Source organism: Perissodus microlepis, chromosome 5 (genome assembly GCF_051167445.1).
Source record: "Perissodus microlepis isolate ML-2025 ecotype Zambia chromosome 5, ASM5116744v1, whole genome shotgun sequence".
NCBI classification, from domain to species: Eukaryota; Metazoa; Chordata; class Actinopteri; order Cichliformes; family Cichlidae; genus Perissodus; species Perissodus microlepis.
This window is the reverse complement of record NC_140465.1, coordinates 31,732,511-31,759,119: the sequence shown is the minus strand read 5'-3', so window position 1 is coordinate 31,759,119 and position 26,609 is coordinate 31,732,511. Positions and strand designations below refer to the sequence as shown.

At 38.4% G+C, this 26,609-nt stretch overlaps 1 protein-coding gene across 1 annotated transcript; it reads left to right on the top strand.

Moving 5' to 3' along the window:
- Nucleotides 1-2,301: 2,301 nt before the first annotated feature.
- Nucleotides 2,302-26,548, top strand: eya2 (EYA transcriptional coactivator and phosphatase 2). The gene is made up of 16 exons (XM_084929413.1): nt 2,302-2,628; nt 11,276-11,356; nt 11,549-11,586; nt 12,470-12,582; nt 13,435-13,551; nt 17,281-17,357; nt 17,511-17,694; nt 17,955-18,091; nt 18,216-18,299; nt 20,876-20,965; nt 23,068-23,126; nt 23,875-24,035; nt 24,508-24,622; nt 24,778-24,899; nt 25,004-25,104; nt 25,467-26,548. The coding sequence occupies exons 4-16, from the start codon at nt 12,480-12,482 to the stop codon at nt 25,545-25,547; spliced, it is 1,431 nt and encodes a 476-aa protein (XP_084785539.1). The 5' UTR covers nt 2,302-2,628; nt 11,276-11,356; nt 11,549-11,586; nt 12,470-12,479; the 3' UTR covers nt 25,548-26,548.
- Nucleotides 26,549-26,609: the final 61 nt, after the last annotated feature.

Below are 26,609 nucleotides of genomic sequence, written 5' to 3'. Positions count from 1 at the left end.
ATGATTTATCATTTCACACAGAAAGTAGAAAGCTTTTGAGATCTACAAAGCCCCTTTTAAATGTGCATATCCAAAGTTTGTGAAACAAACACTGTGCAGCAGACTGACGCTTTAACATATGGAGTGTTTAGCTCACAAAAGTGACTTCCTCCTACTAAATACATTCTTGTGCGACTCTAACACACTTTGGGGATAACACGTGCCGGTCCCAGACAGGGAAACAAGGGAATAGCCTCCCTGACTTTCTGTACTGCTACATCTCAAATCTTGTTAGTACTGAACATTGTCATAAAATATAAATATTTCAAAAAACAAGATTTAACTAGTTACTGTGACATTTTCTATAGTCTTTTACTAGCAAAAACCAAGCATTTCCCTATAGACTCATTACTGTCATCACTCATCAGACAAGGCGGAGATACCAGTTTCTCCAATGACAGAAGCCTCAGTAGACCAGTATGCGCTGTGAGTGCTTCAAGTCTTGCAGTATGTTTTGCAAAGTTCATAAATCATCTTCACAGCCAATATGTTTTCCTTTATTATTGCTTTCACTATCACTCCTATTCTGTAACTGCCAAGTGCAACAGGTTCAGACTCATGCTTTATTTAACGACCCACAAAAAAACAGCCTGACTGAGGAAATAAAGTACAGATAATATTAAAACAGAAAAACAACACCGTGAGGATGAAAATCCCCTTTTAATTTTGGAAAATAATACATTGGTCTTCAGTTTTCTTTTTTTTTTTGTTCTCCATTATTTTACATTGTGTCAGAAAAAATATTTTAAACCAGGCCAGTTTTTTTAATGAAACGTGTATATATGTGGCAAGCTGAATGACCTTTGAGGTTTACATATAAAACTGCACGTTTCTATGAATGTGTTTGGTTAAGCAAAAAGTCAGGATAGAAAACGTGTCTCTGTTACTTTTGAACCACTTCTTCTAAATGTCTTCTGCTTTCTTGCCATTCTCTCCCCTCTATTTTAACAAAAAGTATTACCCTAAAGGTTGTTCCATTCTTTTATTTGGAAAGGTCAGTAATGTCAGCATCAGCCCAGATGTAAAGTAGCACAAATCTCCCCCCAGGAGTCCTTACGTATCCATGTCTGCGGGTGTGGAGATGGTGTCAGTGAGCGCATCCTGTTGTCCATGCTCAGGAGAACCTGTTTCCTCCTGAGTCATGGCTCACAGCTCCGACCCAGAAGTCCTCATGTTACAGAATATACACAGAGACAATGGCTCACAAGGTGGACACACATAACGTGGGCACAAACACAAATATTCTCATCATATTAAACAAAAGACAAGCAGAGGATGAAACAACTGCACTGTGCTTCCTCAGAGTCACGGGAACTCACTGGAAGTGAGGGCTGCAATCAGACCGACAAGATATGTTAGATTCATTTCATTCAGCAGGTGTTGTTAGAACTGCACATCCACATGACCTGTTTGGATAACCTTGAACGATCTTTGACTTTTCAGATACATGACTAGACCCAATACAGTGTGAGCAGTCTAAATGGCTGCATGCAAATGTTAGGGTTATGACTTTTCTTTTTCTTTGATTGTTTATTTTTAAGTGAATGATTGTTTGAGGTTTAAAAAACGGATAGATTACACACATAATAAATGTGTGACAAATGAAGGAGTTATTTGAAAGACATTTTTATTTTCTTGTATCATGTATGATATAATTCAGTAATGGAAAGTACAGCTGGCAAAGGTCTGTACTTTTCTTAGGCATTTAGAGGTTGGGGAGAATTTATTCTAATACTGGTATTCTTCAAGTAATGCACATTGAAATTTTGGATTTCAAGTCTCTTTAATGATGTTTTATGTACTTTATCCAGTGTGCACATAAAATGAATAATATAAAGAACTCCGCTTATAAAAGCTGAGTAATATCAAATTAAACCAAAGTAAAAAATCATTTCATCTCAGCTCTATGTTATCTCTCATCTTTAAAGTAAGCTACAGTCACACACACACACGCACACACACTAAAGATAACTACTGCTTGATAAGTCTGTCAATGCCCAGGAGTTATTTACCACAAGCTAAGGAAACTCTTCATATCTGGAGTGCAGACGTTGAGTCCTCAGCATCAGCGTGTCTCCCTCAATAGTTTCAGCGTCGTTGTGTAAACACAGGCGGTGAAGAGCCTTTGACTAAACAAAGATTTAAAGATAGGCGAGAAGTGAGGCACTTCTGCTGAGGGCATAAACGAGGAGTGGCTGAGACATGGGGGCGCGCACGCACACACACAAACACACGCGTTCAGGCTGTGTGCAGCGCGCACGCACTTCTTCGGTAGTAGTAGGAGGAGGAGGAACCAGGAATCTTCGCTCATTTACTTAACACCGCTTCCCCACCGCCGGGAAAGCAAACACGCTCCTGAAGCTGCAGAGTGCGAGAAGAGAGATCGATGCGAGTCAGTGTCTACAGAAAGCTGTCACCTAGAGCCCCTCGATTTAAAACGTCCGCTTTTTCTTCCTCCTCATCTCAGGAGCGTGTTGTCACTGATTTCCTGGGACACTTGGGGGAAAGACCTGCGGGCTCTCTCCTGGGCATGGAGAGGCTCTGATCGGTAATCGGATTTTTCCTGCATATGCCTTATTCTGAATTATGGTAAGTTTGATATACCTTGTTTTCTGTCTTTTATTTATTTATTTATTTATTTATTTATGCAATAAGGCATCATATCATTACATATCACTCCATGCATTTACTGATTTAAACCAAACAATCCGCAGAGTTTGATGCTCATCTGTTTCGCTGCGAATTTTTTATGTATTTCCTGATACTTCCAAGTCTGACTGAGAGCTTTTGAGATAAATATTACAGAAAGCATAATTTGTCCCGTTAAGAGAGTTTTTCCTCCCCCCCCCTCCCCCTTTTTTTTTCAAACCGTACCAGTGAAAAGTGTATACTAAAGTAAATTTACGGCATAATATTTCAGCTACACTGTTATATTTTTTTTCCTCGTTTGGCTATTTTAAAATTATAATTATTATTATTATGATTACACAATTAGGGTAATATAATGACGGTATTATTGGTATGGTTAAAATGTTTGTTTTTATATATTGTTTTATAATTTGATTTTTAAAAATAAGACATAGCCCAAATATAATGTATAATTATAGGAATCTTCAAAGCCGTGATACAAACAGTACTTGGCACCATTCCTATTTGTGTAGGGACAAATGTTTTCTAAAGCGGAAAAATTCCGCGCCATATACAAGTAAAACTGGTTAGTTTTGTTTTTGTTTGTTTGTTTGTTTCAGGGTATTTTAAAAATCCTATGGGCTGAGAATAGTACATTCTAACTGATTAAGCGTTTAACTATAATTCTTAAAAATAATTCCCAGTAGTAGAAAATCCCCAAATCACCATCAGCAAAACGGTTATTTTGTGTCTTGCCAAGCCATTAAAAAAAAAACTGGGGCAGAAGTGTGTGAGGTGCCTTCTCTTTAGATTGAGCTCCTTTTGTTTTTCTTGGTGGGCTTTGAGTCCGTGGACTAATTTTTGCTCGGGCCTATAAGTACAGAAGATTACACCCAAATCACTGACACCCGTGTAGCAGCCACGCAATGACCCTCAATGAGTAAATTAGGGGAGCCTCCCCGTTAGCGTTTTTCAAAGACTGGTATTCATATTTGTCAAGGACTCCTTCATTGCTCCAGACTAGAAAACTCGCTCTTCTGTTTTGCCAGTCATTCAAATTACTTTTAAACATTTCTATCGGTTACAGGGTTGGAAGAGTAATGAGTAATGGGGTCCTCTGGTTTTAGCAAACTCCTGTAAAATAAATGTATTGACATGAAAAATTTCTGACGTTGCATTGTCTTGGATTTCTAGTAGACTTTTGCCATGATATAGATAAAACATATATATATTTAAATTAATTAGGAAATATTTTTAAAAATGTACACTTAAACTTTAATAAGTTAAACAATTACATTTTTGTTTGCAGAGATCTTTTTTAATATAAGTGGGACATGAAAATATGTTCCTTATATACCAGCACTCTGAATTTTATAAAGCCTAGTTGGCATATCTCTCGCCTGCCACTTACTGTCAGTTGTCTCTGTTCCAAAGCGGGAGTCTTACTTTAGATAGTTGGTGTGTGAAATTCAGATCCCCAACCGTCCATACATTAGAATCTCCTGCTACCTCTATTTCAATCTCCATAAATATCCAGGGGTCTGATGGAGGCGACAGGGATGCTGGCTCAAACCACATTCACAACGTTTGTGCTCGAGCATGTTTGATTTAACACTGCGGTGTGTCTCCTAATAACATTAGGCCCCATTTCTGGATTTCTTCTCTATAGCTGACCCGAGCCCCTCACAGTCTTTCTCCCTCTGCCTCTTTCTCTTCTCCCTGTTTCCTCAGACTTCATGGTTCTTATTACTAGCTCTAATAAATTGTGAATAAGCAGGAACCCAAAAAGTCCCGAGTTGTAGAGAATTCCCCATCCTGAACTGAAGGCACCCCCTCTTAAGAAAACACAAATTAATTCCAAACCCCTCTGTAGCCAAACGTTTCTGGAATGATAAATATTTTCATAGGAAGCTCTGCTCTTCCTGACTTTATCGGCACCGATTTTATGATATTTCTTCACAGCTGTGCAGCTCTTGATGTCTTATGGCTTCTGTTTGTCCCTTTCTCCTCAGCCTCTCTCTTCTCTCTCTCACTCTCACTGGGAGTCAAGCAGCTTTAATGACATGAATTTAAGGCTACAGCAGTGTTAGAACTAGACTTCGCTGTGTCATTGCAAAGCTTTCTAACTTGCTGCACTAAAATGAGTGCGTTTGTATTTGGCGCAGAACCAAATATTTTTTTAGCCGTTTAGTCAGCTTATTTGCTCTTAGACACACAACTTGACATCTTCTCGTTGTACTTCATTAAGTGTGGCGTACAGACCAAATTTGTCCACATAGTGGCATGTTGTCTTTGTCTAAATTGTCTAATATTGCACTTGTTGTTTGTCAAGGTCACAAGTATTTCCTAGGCAGTAGTTTATCCTGTCTTTTTAACAGTCACAGGGACACAATAGTCAAGTGATACAGCCAGTTTAATCCTGACTTACAAACAAGCACACAAGGTCAAAGTCATAACGGCTGCATTTATGTGACCAGTGTACGTCAGAGTGATTGCTTGTTTTTGCTCTGTCTTTCTATTTTAAATATACTGTTTTTTAAATGTAGTTTATATTCTTTGCTCATAACCTGAGAAGCCTGCAAGCAATCAGGTAAAATGTTAAAGAAATAAGGAAAAGTTTAAATGTCCCAAAAAAACTCAACAGCAAGTTTTTTGTTGTTGTTTTTTTGGGGGGGAGGGGGATTAATGTTTAGATTTTATATTAGATTTTTTTACTAGACTTCTTTATTTATAGTCTCACAACATAAAAGCTGACAGTCGAACATCATTTAGATAATAATTTTAAATTATTAAAAACTGCACATTACTGTCAATGTGTTTGGTTTAGCAAAAAGTCAGGGCAGAAAGCGTGTTTCTGTTACTTCTTGAACCACTCCAAAGTTATGAGGCCTCCTTCTTAATGCCTCCTGCTTTCCTGCCATTCTCTCCCCCATATTTAATTCCCTTAAGGCCCAGAAAGCTCCTGGCGAGTCCTTGTGGTGATGTGTGTGTAAGTCTGGGTATGTGTAATAAACTCTGGGCTGTCAGCAGACAACAGCTGTCTTTCTGGCTATCTCCTTATCTCATCTTGAATAGTGAAGCCACACACATTGCAACAAAACCTACTGTGACCATTTTTTTTTCTTGGGGCGGGGGGTTAATGTGTGAGCACTTTCCAACGAAAAGAGAATTTAATATTTCTTGGTTGTCGGTAGAATATTTTTTTAGGTGTCAGAATTTTTTTTTTCAGCATTACTTTTTCCTCATATAATATAATGTTTTGGGGTTTGCTTGTTTTTTGTTTTTTTTACAATTTTTCCATCTGTTAGCTCTAAGTCACCCATCCATCCACCTATTTTCTTCCACTTATTCAATTCAGGCTCGCAAGGGACTGGAGCCTATCCCAGCTGCCACAGGATGAGGTTGCCAGTCTGTCACTGAGTTTGAATTCATATTTGATAATGTCTTATTTTTTCTGGCATTCTTATCTCCATTTTTGTTTCTTGCTTTCTTTGAAGTAATTGGACCTCGGTTTGTCTGTAGCACCTCTGAGATTCAGCTACTGCTGAGTTCTGTCTGGCCAGCTGTTAGCGGCCACTTGCCATCATGTGCTAGGGAGACGATCGAGGGTAAACCTAATGACTAATAAAGCAGCAAGTCTGAGAGTGTGTGTACTTTAGTGTGTGTCTATGAGTTCATTAGAGAAGGCAGGAGCACTCATGCAGTCAGGCGTGTGTCACTTTTAAATTCATGAGCGCATGCACAGCCGCCCTCCCATCACCAGACCAGATGTTTTTTTACCTGGGAGCCAGACCACCATCTGACTGGGGTCAGCCCAGTTCTCCAACCCACACCCACTCCTCTAGGCTGCTGGGAGGTCTGCCAGCTGTCCCCCTCTCTGACCCCTGTCCCGGGGCACATGTTTTGGCGTAGGTGGTCCTTCTTGGTTTTGGCAATATTACAGGGGGAAATTTTAAGGGATATTATAAGTGTTGTCCCTTGAACACAGGGAGGGAATCGAGTTTGCAAAGAAACAAACGCAAGCTGAAATGAGCAGAAATGTAGAACGGAGGAAAGAGCGCGTGTTTGAGAAATCGGGATAAAGGTGCCAGTAGTGTCGAATAAAAAAAGCTTTGATTACCAAGAGACGGAGTGGACTGCTGACATTCAAGCAGTGCTGTTGTTGGAGTTAGTCAAGTGAAAAAGACAGAACACCAAGTCTTGAAGGTAAAGTTACAGAGTGTACACAGAGATGACAACAGGTTCACTGCTGCCAGAGGTTAATTGAAGCCGCTTGCAGAATCACTTCTGTTTCCTTCAAAGGAGTTCCCTGTCTATATCAGTTTTAAATGAACATACTTGAATAGCGTCACCATTCAATTGTATTCGTTTGTGTCTGTTTTGTTATCTCAAGAAAAAAAGGAGACAGAAAAAAGCTGAGCTAATCAATAGAGTCTTTATTTTAATCATTTGTGTTTGTAAGATGAGATAAAACTTTATGTCTTAAAGTGGTTACGGAAGTTAAGGTTTTTTTGTTGATATTGTAAATATTGTAGATAAGTTGGGGTAAGAAGGGAGTGATTGCATGAAAACTACGAAATACCTGACAGGACCATTTCTACTGCAACACGTGGAACTATCTTGCGCACGTGTCTTTGTTTTTTGTAGTGTTAGCAAATATCAAACTATGTATGGAGTCAACAAAAACATTTCTGTATGGTTTTTCCAAGTGTTACAATTAAACCGTTGCTGATGGAGTGTTTTTTGTGAGTAGCCATTGCTTTAATCATGTAGTTATAGCAATAACAGTCAGCGGTAGCTTCCAATGAAACAATAACACTATGTTACAGCTTATCTCTTTTGAAAATTGGAAACTTGGACAAAAAAACATATGTAAATGTAAATTATGAGACAAAGCAAGCAATTCAAAGATGTGCATATTTTAGAACATTTAGTGCACATGTTTACTTAGGAAAATAATCAGCAGACATAATTGATAAAGAAAATAAGTGCCAGACCAGGCTCAGTCCCTGGATGGAAAGTTGCAGATTTGCATGAAGTTTGCGCTCTGTTTACTGAAAGATTTTCCAGCATTACTGGACAGAGTTTGCAGGCTCTGAAAGGGCTTTTTATCATCATAATACCCAAAGAAAAAAAATCATGAAAATGTCAGGAAAAACAACAGTGTTTTCCCACATGTGTACTAAATCATCTTGTGTTCATTTAGATTTGGAACTGTTGGCTTTGTTTTTACTTGTGGATGGATGTAGGGGTTTTTTTTTATTATTAAATATAAAAAAAAAAGTTCTGAACATAAATATCCATATATTTTCCTGTTTTCTGTAGTCTGTTGAACTCTGAGTTGTGTGCCGAAAATGTTTAAACGGGGCAGTGGTTGGCAGATGGCATCAAGTTCCTCCCCAAAACATTGACATAAATCCAAATAGTGGGACCTTGTTCAATGTCTTTTATCAGCAGCTGAGAGAGAGGTTTGTGTGCAACAGCGAAACAGCCCCCCAAATTCCCCCAGGCTCCAGGTGGGGTTCCATATGGCATGACCAGAGACCACCAAATCACCTTTTCAAACTTATGATTGAAAACCAATAATAAAGGTCAGACCATCCGTGGGTCACCTCAGGCTGTAACCAGACTCTTACTATAAAGTCATATCAAGACTCAGACAGCCAGACATATGCATACATATTTACACTGTCAACACTAGGCAGACACTGGTTACCTAAATGTCTGACTAATGTAAATAAGATAGGGAACACACCCTGCATTGGAAATTGCCACCAGCTACAGCATCTGGTGAGGTCACCTAGTTAAAATGCCAAACTTTACTAGTAGTTTTTTTTTTTGTTTGTTTGTTTTTTGTTGATTTTTGTCCAGATGTGATAACATGTCATAGAAACCAGTTTCTTGAACATGACAACACCTTAATAACCGAACCTAGTTTATTATGTACAGGTATAAGTCGGCTTAGTGTGAGTCAAATCTGTGGTTTCACTTAATAAAAGGTAAATCTGCATAAACAGATGTTTTCCTTTTATTTTCCCAAATGACATTCCAACCTAAAGCACAATACACTCCACAAAGGCTAGAATTTGATACCCGTGAAATAAGCCGAGGTCTAGCAGAACTCTGAAACCCAGGTGAAGCTGGTGAGACAGACCTTGTGGCCTTGTGGCCCCCTGTAGCATTGCTGAGTTTGTTTTAGCTTCAGTTTCAGTTCTTGGCCTTCCACATCTCTGTTGAGCGCCGCTCATCTTCCCTCCGGTGTCCTGTAGTTCCCATGGCCTTGGCCGCCCTCATCCCAGGCCTCAACCTGAACCAGGAAGTGCCTTGGCTTTCATACAGTTTTTGTGTTTGCGTGTACGTGCATGTGTGTGTCTGTGTGGGTGTATGTATACAGGACTGTTACAACTAAAGTCAAGAGGACTCTGAACAGACGTTGCTTTTTGTTTTACTCCCTGGAAAGTACTAGGAAATGCAAAGCACAACAGAACTTCCCTTATTTTTCTTCTGCACTGCAGTATCAGTGTCATCATACTGAGCTTCACAGTCTGCCTGTGATAAGGGTCAGATTAGGCTGCAAGGACTTAAACAAAGGTTACTGATTACATCTAAACTGCAAAGCCTGATTTTTAGATTTCAAATTGAGATGAAAATAATTCAGATACAATTTTATGCTTTTAAGCTGTGGTTGTAACATGTTTACTTGAAAAAAAAAGTTTGTAATAGAAGGAAAAGAAATAACCTGCATTCGCATGTATGTATGTTTAAGGTAAGGTCAATACTATAGACCTACAAATGGATCTAGTAAGTCCTTGTGGCTGAGAGTGCGCTATTTGTAAATAATGCATTTTGCCTGTGATTTTGTGAAGCCACTAACGGTATATCTTTAAGTTCTGCCACTTCAGTCTTCTTTCTCGGTCATATCTCTGCTGCTCTGAAACCTAGTTTCTCTTATAATTCATCACTGTCATCTGTCTCTGTCAATGTGTTGTCAGTGAGGTTGGAGGTCAGGCAGTTAGCTACAGCTTTGCCAGATTGCAATGGCCTAAGGCAAAAAGAGAGAGGGGGAGGGGGAGACAAAAAGAGCATATAATATTAATAAAATAGTTCAGGTTATTGCAAATGTAGTCATATATTTACAAAGGAACAAGATTGTGCGGAACAACAGGCAACCATAGCATTTAGTCACGCTTTTCTTCACTGCTCTGACACCTACTTGGCTACTGGGAAAATACGCACACATACATCAACATTTTAGCACTCTTACAGAGTTCATTCTTCAGAAATTGTTTTCAACAACATTTGGGAACATGGCTGCAGGATTTTTTTCCTGTTTAGCCATAAGAGACTTAGAGGTCTGCATTGATGTCGGGCGATAAGACTTGGCAGGCAGTTTGTGTTTTACCTCTTTACAAAGAAATAGGATGCACTGTAACTGTACTTTCACAGCAAACTTGTAAAGACATTTCTTAGTGGATCCTCTCAAAACTATTACCACAGAATCAGTATCATTGCACGCTCCAAAATCAAGATTTCCCTTCATTTTGATCTGATATGTGTAACACAGATAGCATTTTGACATTTTCCCAGCATTGTAGTAGGAGTTCTGTTGGGCAGACTGACCTCATTCAGCTTCCTCCTTTGACTTATTTATATGTGCAGATTTTGTCTAACCATCAGCCCACTTTACAGAATCCTTTTTTCTTATTTTTATTGCTTTTGTCAATTAGGTAGGACCTATCAATTGTACATCTTCTAATCAACTCTCATATCACATTACACTGATATATCCAATTGTCTGTAAATTGACAGGAAAATCAAAAAGGCCATATCGATCTGGTTGTGGTTAATTGAGTGATTTCAGAATGATTTCACTATCCAATAAAGCAATATGTTATCATATTTCTCGTATTAATTTGCAGCATTCAATTCAATTTTATTTATACAGCGCCAAATCGCAACAACAATCGCCTCAAGGTGCTTTATATTATAAGGTAGACCCTAAAAAAACCTTCAATTTACCCAAGAGAAGCAAGTAAATTAAAGAGCTACTGTAGCTCAAGGGAAAAATATCTTGCAAAATTTTTCCTCTCCTCATGTCATTATTTTGTCATGCCATCGTGTTTACTCATCAGCTCTATTGTCCCACCATGTCAGCCAACAGACATGAGAAATTCTGTTTAACAGCTTTCTGTTGAAAACCCTATCCACCCCCACTGGTTTGTGAACTATTCCCTATGTAGCAACACACAATTTGCATGGCACAGGTGTCAGGCAGGAGAGTAAGTCTGAAAGGTTAAAGCAAGCTACTTTGCAAAAAAAAACAACAACCTTAGAAACAGTTGTACCTGGTTTCTGTAACTCCTCATTTGACTTTCAGGTCCCTTATTTGACTGTCTGAAGTCACTGTGACAATGGCTTCACATCAATGCTACATTTAGCTTAATCTCTCTCCCTGAGTCTTTGTTTTCTTTAAACCTGTTCACCTTTTGAACTGTTTGCATGAATAAAATAATTTTTTTCTACTTGTTTTTCTTCAACAGGGCTTGAAGCATGTCAGTAACCTGCATGACTATGTCCTGATGGTATGTATTCACTATTGTTTCCACAGGATAGTTGACGACTGAAAGAAACCTGACAAACACCAGTGTGAGAGGATAAAGAGGTTTAAGCTCTCTCTCTACAGGAGCAGGTAAGAGAACCAAACTACAAAGGCATGCAGTCTGCCTGAGAAATTACTGAAAGGTTTGTTACATAATGAATAAACGTCTTATCATAACTGTATTTATATGTTTATAACCATTCCTTTGAGCGATATTGTCTTTTTCTTGGCTTATGTCATGGCTTTTTTTCTAACAGTGTCCACTCTTGCTTCATTTCACAGGGCTTATTATCTAATCCAAGGACATTACACATCCTCAGGTATTATTTTAATGACATTCACCACTAAAATTAAACGTGAACTAAGATTAGGACTTTTTGATAAAGCTTGTAGTTAGGACTGGATCAGGTGACTCTGAACTTTCCCATAGTTATGTTGCACAGGAGTATTTCTCCTTCTCTCCTCTTTTCACTCTACTTGTTTATTCACCACTTTGTATATAATCATTAGATATTATTAAAGCCTGGTTCTGTCTGAAGTTTTTTCCTGATAGAACAGAGTTTTTCCTTCACACTGTTACCAAGTGCTTGCTCGTGAAGGATCATCTGATTGTTGTGGTTTTCTCTTTCTATTTTTGTGATGTCTTTACCTTATAATATAAAGCGTGCGTATGATCAAATGAACTGTAGACATGGGTTTCAGACTCTTCAAAATACAAGTTCACACAGCTCCGGCTGTGAGCACAGAAGACCAAGGCATCTTATGTTTGCAAGAGGCAGCCAATCAAAAGAAAGCTTGTTTAAAGGGACCTACACTAAAAGGAAATAGGAGCAAAAAACTAGCTTGTTTTAGCCCCATGGATAAACTGAGGATCTGAACTGTTTAAGACAAATAAGGATTATTTTTATCTATGGGTTAAGCAAAGCTATGCTGGTAAAGTACAAAAATTTAAATTTGCGATTCTGGAAATTTCTATAGCTCACCTTTCCTTTCATTTAACTTTTTTATTTTGATTTGTTTAAGTTTTTAAGCTTTTAATAACAGACGAAGCAAAGAGACCAAAACAAAAAAACAACACATATCTTTCAATTTTATCAAAGATTCCTGGCAGCCACCCATTCTTCCCCTTTCTAACATAACAAAAACAGAGAAGTCAAACTCGCTAACAACAGTTTCCTCTTTTTTTTTTTGTTCCCTCTCCAGGGTCATTGTCATGGCAGCATATGGACAGACTCAGTACAGCCCTGCCCTCCAACCTGCAGGACCATACGCATCGTACACGCACCACACACAGGGCTACAGCATGCCATCTTACAGTAAGTACAAACAAACATGGTGTTATGAATATACAAGGCAATGACATTCTAAAACAGTGACTTGAGGTGGACACTAGGGGAACAAACATTTTGTAATATACACAACAAACCAGGGCATTGTGCTACGAAGATAAATTGCCATTTTACTTACACCAATAAGCCACAGCATTAAAACAATATTTTGTGGGTCTTTCTCATTCAAGTCAAAACAGCTGCGATTAGTCAGGGCATAGACACTAGCTCTCCGACTGCGTCTTGTGATGTTTGGGGCTGAGTGGAACAGTTTGTTCTAGGCATCCCGCAGATTGGTTGATTTGACTAGGATTTGGAAGGATCAGGGGCCAAATGATTACTTTTGGGTCTTTGATTCGTCCGTAGAGCTGTTTCTGTGGAGTTTTTGCAGGTCGTGAGGTGCATTGTTCTAGACTGCTGCCTTTGAAGGGGTGAACATGTGTCGAAGTGGGTGGCATGTAGCAAACTAACATCCAGGAAGGCCAGAACCACAGGCTTACCAGCAGAACACTGCATTATAACAAGCTGATCACGTCACTTGTCACTTGTTTTAGCATTATGGTTAATCTGTGTAGGCTCTGTTCAGGAAAATGGATTTCAAGAGATGGACCAATCTAGACACTCAAATGTCAAACCTTGATAGTCAACCTCAGTGTGTTCTGTAGGTTTAATTATCTCAACTGATTACCATGAATTAGACAAAACCGTTTTCTGATTTCAACATCGAAACTCTAATAATAGCGTGTTTGGTATAATTGATAATGAAAATAACTTCCAGCATTGTTGGTTAGTCTTGCCCTGAATGCAACATTAATTTTCTGTTTTTTAATGTTATTTTAGATATTAAAACTGAGGATGGCCTAAGTCACTCACCAGGACAGACAGGACTACTGGGCTACTCCAACTTCAGCAGTACTCCATCAAGTCAAAGTCTCTACAGCTACTCTCATACACATGGTTAGTCTGAAACACTGTATGTACTGAAACTTAGGACACGCTACCGCACACAGCAACGCACAGACCTTTTATATGGCATCTCTGATATTGCATTACTGGATGGAGCATCCATACTCGCCGTCATCCCTAGCTCCTCTCCTCTCTCTGCCACACCTGTTCTCCATTAGCTGCGGTCTGGACTCCTGGCGTCAAAAGTCTCCCCACCCCTCCTCTTTTTCGTGGGGTCAGGCCCCCTTTCTCCACTCAGACCAACAACACAGCATGCAAATGCTTGTGTCAGTTTCTCCGGAGAGGGAGTCAAAAAAAAACATGTAGATGATAGGAAGAGAAAATGAGAGGATAGAGGAAAAATATGAATTGTAGAGATAACAAAAACTAGGCAGAGGATCTTGTTGGCAGTCAAATGATTTGACTAAGATGTAGTGCTCGTGAGTCTGTTCAGCGCTATGCCCATGCATGTCTGTGTGTGTTTGTGCTGTACACATTCCTCAGTCATCCGGCGCCCAAAGCATGACTTGCTCAGTGCGACTTTATGGCTTTGAAACCAGCGTGAAATTGACCTTGTGTGTGAGAGGGGAGAGGTTAAGGGGCATTTTACGGAGGGTTGAATGGGTTTAATATTGCAGACAGAGCATGAGCTTTTTCCACTGAATGAAAGAGACAAAGAGAAGATGAAACAATTTAGGGCAATAAACCGATGAGTGGACGTGCTTTTAAAATGCTGTTATTTTGCACTCTACACCAATGAGTTCTTAACAATATAACAATACACCAATTAATTCAGATAGTATTAATGACATTAGTCGTTCCTCTGCTTACATTCTACGTCTGACAAATTTCATGTGACTTTGTGAGTTTGATTATTGACTAAAGTGATCGTCCCATGTATTTAAAATCAACTCCTATTGAAAAGCAGAACGTGTATTTAAAATTGTAACATTTTAAAATGTTAACAAAATGTAAACATTTTAAATATATAGGATTTTTTTTAGCTCAAGAATTTTTATGACATTAGCAACTAAAAACATTTAAGGCTAGAGAACATAGTTGATTTCATAATAGTAATCCCAGGTCCCAAGAATATTTTTCAGAATAACAACCCAGTACTTCCTAAATCTTACTGCCTTTTTTCTTCTTCGTCAGCATGTAAGAATAGACAAGAACATTTGGTATAGTTATGGTACTAAAAAAAATTATTCTTCATTTTAGAAGTAAGGTATTGTATGTAAAGCATCGGTTGAAGCTGGTAAAGTATTAATTTTAATCTTTCTGCCAGTGATTGGATAATTTTTAAGTGCCACAGTTTACCAAGAATTTTTTTTTGGTTTTTGTTCTGTTTTTTTCTTTTCTTTTTTTTGGTGAAATCAAGTTGAGACAAGTTCAGAACTGACATTTCTCACATGTATCAGCAGGAGACAGTTAATATCAGTCATGTTGTTAATACTGAACTAGATGGAGTGTCTATAAGGTTGGATACCAAATGACTACTCACTAGCAGGGATAATTACCTTGTGTTATTCTCACTTCAACAAAATCAGACACCACACAGACTTTGTACAAGGTTAAAAGCCATCTAATGTTGGGAACTTGCATTGTCGCAAGCATTTCTAAGTTCATGGCTGCAGTTAAAATGAGCACTAAACTAAGTCATGTTGTGAATAAGCAGAGTTCATTGTTTGTGAATAACTATAGTTTACTCTATTGCCAAAATAGTCATGGTGATAGATCCTTTTCCTTTCAGTTAGTTAATGGACTAACTGACTGATGACTGAGTAGCTGTTTCCATAGCTTTTTAATTTACCCTAATCTTCCTCTTCGAAGACAGAGTCTTTTACACAGTTAAATTTGTGCTCTGCTTAAAATCCAATGTTATCCAATATGAATGTCATGCTTTATCTTTCTCCACTCACCCACTGACTCCAGATCAATTGCTTGTCAGCTCTTTACAGACAAGTTAAATCTTTTTTTCCATATAACTTTCTTTTAGGAGAATATTCAGATGTGAGGCATTACACAGGAATGTAAATATTCATGTAAACACACTTTTGATGGAACCTCTCAGAAACTGCAAAGCCTTTAGTGACTGTGCTTTGTTAGATCACCCTTGAACCAACAAACAGTTTTTAACATAGTGTACTTAAAGCTTGAAGGACACTGTTCCCAAACAAAATACAGTTGTTTGAATATTTGTATGCATAAATCATTAACTGAAAACTTCAAACGGTAATAAACTACCACAACAACCAAATGTTTGTAGGATTTCAGAATGTTTCCATGTCATCCATTATACTGCACACAATACGCAAGTTACACACACACACACACACACACACACACACACACACACACACACACACACACACACACACACACACACACCACAAAGAGCCTTCAGAAAAACTTACTGTACACTGTGTGTACAACTCAAACCAAATGGGGGCTATGGGAGCTTTTTGTGTTTACTCCAGAGACGTCCTATATTTTTCCTTTAGTCACTCTAAAGGCTGTTGTGTTATTTGAGACCGTTTCATTGTGATTCTTCCACTGAGTCATTATTCTACTGTTTGTCATGCACTGTGTCATGGTGAAGAAGGAGCAATGATCTTATGAAACAATCATCTTATGATCTTATGAAACAATGGAGGGTAAACGTAAGGTAATTACATATAGGAAGCTAGCAGTGTCTGTTAATTAACTTCCAAACTATCCCATGTAATTACTTATTGCTTAAAACCACCCATTCAATAAACAGTACAGGTGGAAATAAAACAAATAGCAGGCATGTCATTTGATCTGTTTTTTATATGAATGCAGATGGCAATAGACACAATCATCTATAACAAGCTGCATAACAAGAAACGGCTTTTAGTTTCTCTAAAATGGGAACATTAAAAGGTCGAACTGCTTTTAAAAATGTTCTTTTACTTTACAGTTACTACAACTGTCCTGTAACTCAGCTGGTTTAGCAAAGACTGCAAAATTTGTCAACTGTCATCTTCTTCGGTTCATAACATGCATAACTGTCTGTTTGTAAATTCTGAAAATGTAACTGTTTTACATGAAGTTGTTAGGAAATAGTATCCCCATTTTAAGGAACCACACACAACATACTTTTTTTTCACAGTTGGTAGAAGTTCATTTGATCCTCTTTGGCTAATAGCCAGCATTATTGCATTTTTTTATTATTTTTTTTTTGGGGGGGGTGTATTTTAATTTGCTTTTTTTTTTAAAGCTACATCAAGATAATGGTTAAACTAAAGGGATGGAATGAAAATTAGAAATATATCCAGTTCTGTGGGTGAAGGTGATAGAATTACAGGAGAAGTAGTTAATCAGACAAACAAACAGTGTGCACAGACCTGACAGGAAGATGCGAGGTGAGACGGCATTAATGTGGGGCAAAATCGCTCGGAGGGAGACATTCTTGCCTTGGCTTGATTAGATTAGAAGATTCCCAGAGCAGCAGGAGCAGGAGACTTTCCCACCTGTATTGTCATGTCGATAATAAATCACACTCTAACCTTCTACAGCACTTAGCTGTCAAAGAGGAGTCAAAGTTTACTGCTCAGTACTTCCTCTACTCAGATCACAGATCAGATTGGATCTTGCGAAATTATATATGAAGCGGATTCAACAATACTAGATGGAGCAGAGTCAAATATCCCTCCAGTTTAGAATTGTATCCTTGTATACCTTAAAGCTAACCCTTGTCTGTGCATCATTCCTTAGGTAGTGGTATCTCATCTGGAATTTTTCAAGGCACCCATGCAATATCAAGTTCAACCCCTTTCAACCCTGCACAACAAGTGAGTATCTAAGTTCTTACTAGCAACGCGTGAAGAAAATGTTTCTTTGTATATAGTTATTTGCAGAAATAAAAGGGGAACTCTAAAAGTCCTGTAATCGGTTATCAACTGATGTTTGACGTCACTGACTAATATTCTTGTCTGTGTTGGCAGGAGTTTTCAGCGTATTCAAGCTACAGTCAGAGTCAATACTCGCCGTATTATAACTCACATCACTACAACAGCCCCTACCTAACCAGTAGCAACATTAGCCCTGCTGCGATCACTGCTCCATTAGCCTATCAGCACCCAGAACACCCAATTATGTTGCCCAATCACAGCCCAGAGTCACATACAGGTAAAAACTGTATTTTGTTTTATTTCTAAGCTTTTTTTTTTAAGACTATGAGTCATTCAATCACTTTAATTATACTATGTGTCATTTTTTTTTAATCATTGTGACATTAAGAAAAAGAATACAAAAACTGAAATATTTAAAATTTTACTTGCCTGATGATTCTGAAAACCATGTGGTTGCCCCTTTGAACATACAAATTGTTGTTTGTGACCAGTTTAAAAAAAAAAAAAAAGTAAGAAAAAAATATTTCTGTCTTTTAGGAGAGTACCACCCACCACCCAGCCCCCCCACACCAGGTAAAGAGGAGGGGGTCCCAACACGAAGGGGTTCAGATGGCAAGTTAAGAGGAAGAAAAAGAGCCAGTGACCCCGCTCCACCTTTGGACTCTGATATTGAGGTAAACCCATGGTCACACATTGTTGGAAATTAGCAGCATTTCTCTCCAATATTTATCTTTCTCTCTCACACACACTCACAAACTGTCATGTGGTTAACATTACATATCTGTTATTTCACTGCAGCGAGTATTTATCTGGGATCTGGATGAAACCATCATTATTTTCCATTCGCTCCTCACGGGAACTTTCTCCACACGATTTGGCAAGGTATGGCGATATGACCATTCTCGTTGTCATTTACTGTAAGGAGTATGTACTGAAGCTATATTCACACCCAATGCCAGCGATAAGGCTGGTGGACACATCATCCTAACAACAAACGCGTAACCCCGCTTTCTCTCAGCAATTAAGTGCTTATTTAACTTAGTGGTCAACAGTTTGGCTGCCTGAGACAAGTGACCTTTGGGTCTCATCCCTGAGCATTTTCACACGCTGGCTGTTTTTCCTTTCTGCCCTCCTGTTTCTTTTCATAATGCAGCAGGGCTGTTTAGCTACCCCGACAACCTGCCGCGTGATTGACAGCCAGCGGGACCTTTACATAACAGACAGGCAGCTGACGAGGGGCGGACAGTGGTGCATTTCTTGTTTTTGGCCGGGGATCTGTGTTTTGAATTCTCACGGTCCCCCTGCGGGTTGACACAAGGCTGATGGGAGTTTGAGAGCAGCGTTTCTGATGGGCCAGGGATCTGTTGTTTCTTTTTCTTTCTCTTCTGCCACGGTGAGGGGGTGAAGAGAGAAAGAGCAGAAGGGCCAAGAAAAGAGAAGGAGCAAGTTAGACTGTGTGGATATGTTGAAATGTGACTCATGTGCCAGAAATTCCTGATTCCTCCCACCACCCAAACACCCCACTGTTGGATCTAGGGAAACTCGGGACAGATTCTGACATCAAAACTAAGACATGCAGTAAAGGAATTGAATGAATGACAGTGGAAAAACAAATGAATAGACTAATATTGAGATGGCTCAGAAGCTAGAAAGATTTTGTTGTTGTTGTTCCTACTATGGGAGAAATAATACAATCATTTCTGGAGTTAATTAACTCTGTTTGCATCCTGCTTCTCATCATAAGCCTCTTCCAGCTGGATCAATGTAATTTGCTCTTATTATTAACAAATGCTTGGGCATTTATAAAGTAAAGGTAAGTCTGGGCCCACTCTGAGGAAGACTAATGGGTCTGTTGAAAGAAACCTGTTTTCACTAGCTTGGTGAGCCAGAGGTGAATAGATGTCCACATGAGGAGCTGACCCTTACTCCCAAAACCTTGCTTCCATTATCTCATTTATCATGCAGCACCTCACTCTATTCTCCAGAGTGTGAATTCTCTTCCCAAACCCTGTCTTTTATATCACAAACAAAAGTCCCCTGCAAAGGTGCAAATTTGGGAACCAATTTTTCTTGCATGTTCTTTCCTTTTCTACCTGTTTTTATCTTCATTCCTCTGCTTTGCGGTTAAAAGAAAGAGGCTTTTATTTGATTTTCTATGTAGTAGTAACCACAGTCTTCAGAGAAGGGTGATTACAGACAATTATTTCAATTATTGGACAAACAAACCTTTCTCAAGCCTTTAACTCCACCCACTTCACCCTTTCTATTCACCTCTTCCTTAGTCCTCGCCCACTGCATTTTCTCCCAGTCACCTGTGTCCTCCCCGTCGCTCCTATTGAACTTATTTTGGCCTTTGTCCTTAATCACCTTTTTTAAGCCCTTTTGTGGAGGGAGGTATTTTGTAATTGCTGTGATTTACCCTACTTGTGTCATCAAGTCCATTTTACCAACCTGAGTGAGAACACAACCCTGCTTGTCATTTCAAATGAACTAATTAAATGTTCACCTTTGGCTGACTTTTCCTGGCTTTGCGTGTCTTGCTGCCAAAGAGGAGTTATCAAAACAATGCACCACTCATATGTACACACCTTTTCTTTTCTTTTTTTTAAAAAAAAATGTTGAACAACAATGATGATTTGTCAGCCAGACTGCTGGCACATTATGATTTATATTTTCTGAAGGTGGTAATTCAGAAAATGCTTATTAAAAAACTAAATTGAACTTGATGTAATGCAAAACCTGGTTTTTACTTTGCTTTCTATATGATTGAAAATAACAGAAGATAAAAGGTTTGAGGGAAAAGGTGAAAGACTGAATACATTTCAGCTGTTATATCCATTGCATTTAAGGTGCCAGTAGTTAAACGAGTCTACATGTATACAACTGAAAATAAGGGTTTTTAATAGTTGCTGACTTCGATTAGTTTGCATTTCTGACCAAAAGCAGCAGCAGAGAACAGTTGGGGAAGCTTGCTGACTAAATTTATGAGCGCCAAAACAAATAGCTCAGAATGAAGATGGCAGAGATAACGATAAGCAATAAAGTTTGATTGACAGACAAATATTCACGCCTACCTTCTTCTGGAACCTGTTTATGTCAATCCTTTTACTTAGAGCAGAACAAAGCTTCTATTATGTGTGCATTGACATAATGAAAAGAGCAGTAATGTTAAATAGCTTTAAATGAACAATTTATTCTCTAAATACCAAAGCTTCTAGTCTCAACCTTAGCCCAGAATTTTATTTCTATGAACATGCTAACAAAGAGCATACGTAGCCTTTGTTCACATTCACATTCTATTCACGGTGCCAAATCTGTTTATAGTTTTAGTTAAGGATGCCAAAAAGAAAATAATCTGTTACTGTCCACACTAACTTTTAACAGTTTTCTTCTCTCCATCTTGTGCAAGCATGGCATATACAACATGTGTCAATTTTTCCTGTCTCTGTGTGCATCAGGACTCTTCAAAGGCAGTGTCTCTGGGTTTGTGGATGGAGGAAATGATCTTCAACTTGGCTGACTCAAGGCTTTTCTTCAATGACCTGGAGGTGAGGTTTGAAATTTGTGTGATGAACCGTAACTGTTGAAAAAAGAAACACAAAGAAAATTCCAAGACTCAGTGTTGATTAATTAGCAGTGTGCTTTGCTGCACAAAGAAAATTGTGCCAGTGTACCATTTTCATATTTGACTTGCAGTGCACTGGATCTCAATATATTCTAATAATTATGTGACTTTTTCCAGTAAGCTGGAAAACTGTAGCACTGAAAATTATCCAGCAATGTAAGCTGGCATACAGTTAACCAGAAAACCTTGCCTGAAAGAGCTTAGCGAGCGGTTTGACATTTTGCTGCTTTTTCTTCTTACATAAAGCACGGTGGCACCCATTGTAGAAATCCCTTCACACAATATCTATCTCGTATTTATTCTTTCTGCTGCATTTACAGCATTACCCAAACAATTTACTTTCATGGGCAATTGACAGTACATCAAAAAAAAAAAACTGCCAAAGTTGATACACAACGTCTTAAAATGATGACTCCTTAAAAAAAGAAATAAAAGCCCCTGTTGGTCATTAAAATGCATTTTAGTACCTGCTAGTGACTGAACAATGCATGTGTTTTTCATCCTAAATTCCTTAACCTTGTTCTGACAAAGAAAAAAAACCTGAAGAGCTGCATAGAAAAAGAGAACAAGTACACTTTATGCTATAATTATAGGTCTGTGTCTGAGTATCCAAGGGGGAAATTAGTCAAATGGGAGGAGGAACAGTCAAGAAGAGGGAAAGGAGCCAACAAAGCCATTTGCAAACCCAGTTTTTATCCCTCCTTTTGTTGTCAGGGCTCAGTAAAGCTCTAAAGCAGTGCCCCATATCAGGCTGACAAAGCCTGTTAAGTCTTAAGGTGCAATTATCTTGTCCTTATCATGTCTGTGGCAACACCAGTGGCTACAACTGCTGCTGTCATGACTCACGTATTGTAAATGGTCGGTGTTACTGTCTGACTAATCAAGTCCACCATTGCCAGTTGAAATTTTAATGGTTTAAAAAAAAAAAAGATTTCAGTGTGTTCTAGTTTTCTTTATCTCAATTTAACGATACAACTATTGCAGTCTAATCAAAATCAGACTAACTCAGACTTTTGCTTTTTGAGACTTTTAGCATATGTGCAATTTTTTTTTAATTCTGCACTTACATTGACATTTTAGGACTTCCCAGAGCTGACAGATGAAGGATCCAGTTTGCTTTTGTCCCTGTTAAATAATCAAATGTTCGAAATTAAATTATACAAAGGTAATCCGCATTGTACGGTCAGCAGTTACATTTCAGCATGGGTGGATGTCACCTGAGTGGGAGGTGGGTTGCAGCCCCTGGGAATATAGTTATGCAGCAATGTAAGGGAGATGAGGTAGCGTCTCCGTCTGGATGACTGAAAGGTGATAGGAGAGCCGGTCTGTACTGGGCCGTTGCGTTACAGTTTGGAGTCATACTAGGACTCCATTTTTAAGCATGTGCGTGCTTAAAAACAGAGTATATCACTGAGTGTGCAGAAACCAGAGTGCAAGTTTTTTGCTTGATACCTTTGCATGGTGTGTTTTCCCTTAGTCTGTGATGACTGACTTGTCCTACTTTTTTTTTTTTTTAAATTTAACATATCAAATCATAATAGCTGTTTTCAAATTTCTTGTTTAACTGCATATTGCTGAAGGTGTTTTGGCTGCAGACACTTGGTTAAGCTACAGTGTGGTTTTGTTCCCTGCAGTCTGGTTGGCTGCATTAACGTCCAACAGAGACAAATATGCAAACCATTGTGCTTGTCGGACAATGAGTGATTCTTAAGAGAATTTCTTTTTTTTAACCAGTGGTTAAATTGTTAGGTGTATTTAAAAAAAAAAAAAAAAAAAAAGTGCAGATTTACTTTACTTCACTATGTGGTTGCGCTAGAATTGCACCACTATGTTGACGACTTTTTTTCCGTGGCGCCTTACTGGCCCATTTCCTGACACCTTATTTCCTCCTTCCTTGTATTTTATTTTAACCCTTTTTTTTCATATCCATTGTGCTATCGTTTCTATAGAGCAGAGACCTGCCTGTAAATGGCCTTACTCTGAAAAGGATCTCGTCATATATCTGCTCTCCTTTTCATTTCCCAGGAATGTGACCAAGTCCATATTGATGACGTGGCATCAGATGACAATGGACAGGACCTGAGGTAAAGTTTCTGCTGTGTTACTGTACTCAAAGCTTAGCTGGGAAACTGACAGTTCTGCTATGGCTTGTGAACCAGACTTGCCCTCTGGGTTTTAGTGGGCAGGAAGAGAAAAGCATGAAGATGAGACGGGGGCTGTGTGCATCTGTGTGTGCTCATGCATGCAAGCATGTGCATGTCTTTTATTTTCCCTACTTCCACAGTCATATAATATGTCAGAGGATTATCCAGTGCTTTCATTTCTCATCAAACTATCTCTTTCATTCCCTCTGTCTCCCTCAGTGCTAGCGTTTTATTGCATAAACTTGTTGAAACACTTTAAGATGCTTTTAGGAATGATTTGAGCGAACCAGTCTGTATTAAAGTACATTTTTGACATATTTATTTTATTGAACTTGGACCTTTTCATTTGAGTATGTTTTTATATTTATCCTAGTCACACTACATATATATAATTTTTTTAGTGACAAATGCTCATTCAATTTTACAGGATTTCTTGGCCCGGACAGTTTCATTTGCACTGGCACATTTCCCTACATTTGATGAAAAGCTCAAGCAGTGCTTTCTTTTTCAATGGTTGAATTGCTTGAATAAATTCCTGCAACCCTAAAATATATTAGTGAATATAGCTACTGATTCTTGGAGTACCAATGTCAACAATGATGAACTGTTACAATAAGATGTTCAGAAGAATTCAGCTCACGCCTTTATGATTTATATCCTGGCTGTTTTCTTTATTGTGACTCTGCAGCACTTATAACTTTGGGTCGGATGGCTTCCAGAGCCCAGCAGGAGCAGGTTCTCTGTGCCTGGGGTCAGGGGTCCACGGAGGGGTGGACTGGATGAGGAAACTTGCTTTCCGATACCGCAGAGTCAAGGAGATCTACAACACATACAAAAATAATGTCGGGGGTAAGTTCTAGTCTCATTTTATACAACATTGCTGTCTATGTGTGAAAGTTTAGAAATTCTTCCTTCCTTCTTTTATGTGGGGTTTTCGTGCACTTATTAAACACCTAACACTTACAGGAAGTTAGATGATGAGATTATTCTACACAAATGCAAATATTTATCAACTGTAGGACTTAACCCTTTCACCAGTGCCCTTAAAGGCAAAAGAGAAACTAACTGTAAGCGTTACACCTAGTCAGGCTTCAGTGGGTAAAGAGTTAAAGAACTAAATCTAACATCTAAGATTCAAAACATGATTGGTTTGAAGTCATAAAGTAGGACCTTTTCATTTGAGTTCATTCAAAAAGAGTAGTCACTTTTGATTAGGTTCCTATTTTCTTTCTAGGCATAAACATGCAGTTTGGATATGAAGAAGAGTAAAATACTTGTTTCCAAGATTATCTGTCAAGCTTTTGTTCTTCTTGATGGTCAGGTTTACTGGGCAGCCCCAAGAGAGAAGAGTGGTTACAGTTAAGGAGAGAGATGGAAGTCCTCACTGACCTGTGGCTGACTCAAGCACTCAAAGCTCTGGCTCTCATCAACTCAAGGTCAGTTTATGCTTCCATAGTTTTATTACCACTTAGAGGTGAATTAAATGTTAGCTTTGTTTAATTTGACATTTTCAAAATTTTTCTCAGTTTGTGACAAAATATATTTGTTTGTCATATTTGCTGACTTAAGCGCCTGTCTTGCCCTCTTTCAGGCCTAATTGTGTGAATGTGTTGGTGACCACTACTCAGCTCATTCCAGCCCTGTCCAAGGTGTTACTCTATGGTTTAGGTTCAGCCTTCCCCATAGAGAACATATACAGTGCCACCAAGACAGGTGAGAAAACTTCAAGGGAAAGTAGGCAAGGAGATAATATCACAGTTAAGCAAGTGAAAAAGCTGTAATAATAATTTAAACTGTGATTTTTCTCCTTTTCAAAGGCAAAGAAAGTTGTTTTGAGCGTGTCTCTCAGAGGTTTGGTCGGAGAGCAGTCTATGTGGTGATAGGAGATGGAGCTGAAGAGGAGACTGTAGCCAAGAAGGTAAAACTGTCTGTTTTTTTTTTTGTTTTTTTTTATTATTATTATTACTTTAACGGCTGAAAAATGGGCCACAGCAAATCAGTTAACCTTACACTATGCTTGATTTCTGCAGCTTCTGTGGTATGGGTTTGTTTTTTCATGAAATTGCTGTTTTGAGATTTTCCTAGATTTTTTTTTCTAATGCTTTTCTACAATGTTATCCAGATGTATCTGTGTATTATAGTACCCCTCCAAATGGGACAATACTTCACATATGCTCTTCTTCTGCAGAAACACTGAAAACTTCAGAAAAGATACTATCTTAAGTTTCAATGTTATACTCTATACACGCGTTTGATATGACATTATTTTTGTTTTATCAGAAGAACATGCCATTCTGGAGAGTGTCCTGTAGGGCTGATCTCGAGGCTTTGAGCCACGCACTGGAGCTGGACTACCTCTAGAGGGCGCCATCCATCACATTCTGCTCTTATGCTTGTGTTATGAGAAACTCTGGAGCTTCTGAGTGCACCTTGCAGGTGAAGATTCCCCTAGACACTGATTAAAAGTCAGTACTGCTATATTGAGCGAGCACTCTGGCAGACAATTTTATACCCGAGCCAATGGATTTTGTGGGGATTCTGAAGCAAGGCTGCAGTGTCTGTGATACATAAATATGAAAAAAAGGGCTGGAAACAAAATAAAACGCCAAAGTGAAATAAGGGACCAAAGCCTCACAGCTAACTCCAGGGAATTATGGTTAATACCGATAATATTAATCATATAAAACAACAAACTTACTTCTTTTTTTTTTTTTTAAATTCATCTCGAGTTTATAAATTGTTCCGTTTTCAGGATATTTACATCCTGTTTAACGATCACAGTGAGTAAAGTTCAGATTGTTGATGACTTTTTCTGCTGTGTCTTTATATTTCTTTTGAGACTTAACACATTTTTTTTCCTGGCCATTAATGTTGTAAAGACAAAATTAGAAGCAAGAATTCTGATATTGTGATTTTTAGTAATAAATGTTAAATACCATTCTCTTAAAGGTAGGGGCTATTAAATAGTCTGCATTTCAGCTTTACAGTCTGAGCTATTTACTGGTTCAGTTTGACAATACAGTACGGTAATAGTTTGGGAGCTCTGCATAAAACAATAATCACAGTTAAAGACCAAAAATCTGCTCAAAATGTTTTGATGAGTTGGCTTGAAGATGCTGTATTATAGGCTGGTGCTTGAATGAATCTTTACCTTTAATTATGGGTTGTATATTGTTTTCTTTACTGTCATTAAGTTCCTAATAACCTGTTTGTAATATAGTTGGACTGGTATGATTGTGCATGTGCCGATTACACTGCCTGTCAGCTTAGCAATGATCTGTATATAATGCTTTGTTGCCAACTTGTTGTGACAGACAGTTGAAGTAGATTAATAAAGATAAATTAATTACACTGAGGGCAAAGGTGAGTTCAGTTTCATCTCATTTTGCACTGTTGCTCAATCTGTAGGCGCATTCTAATCAA

Bases quoted from the DNA above. Each gene is read 5' to 3' on its own strand.
- eya2 (XM_084929413.1), top strand. From the start codon at position 12,480: ATGGCAGCATATGGACAGACTCAGTACAGCCCTGCCCTCCAACCTGCA. The intron at 13,552-17,280 runs GTTAGTCTGAAA...ATCATTCCTTAG, and splicing joins CAGCTACTCTCATACACATG to GTAGTGGTATCTCATCTGGA. The intron at 24,036-24,507 runs GTAAGTTCTAGT...CTTGATGGTCAG, and splicing joins ATACAAAAATAATGTCGGGG to GTTTACTGGGCAGCCCCAAG.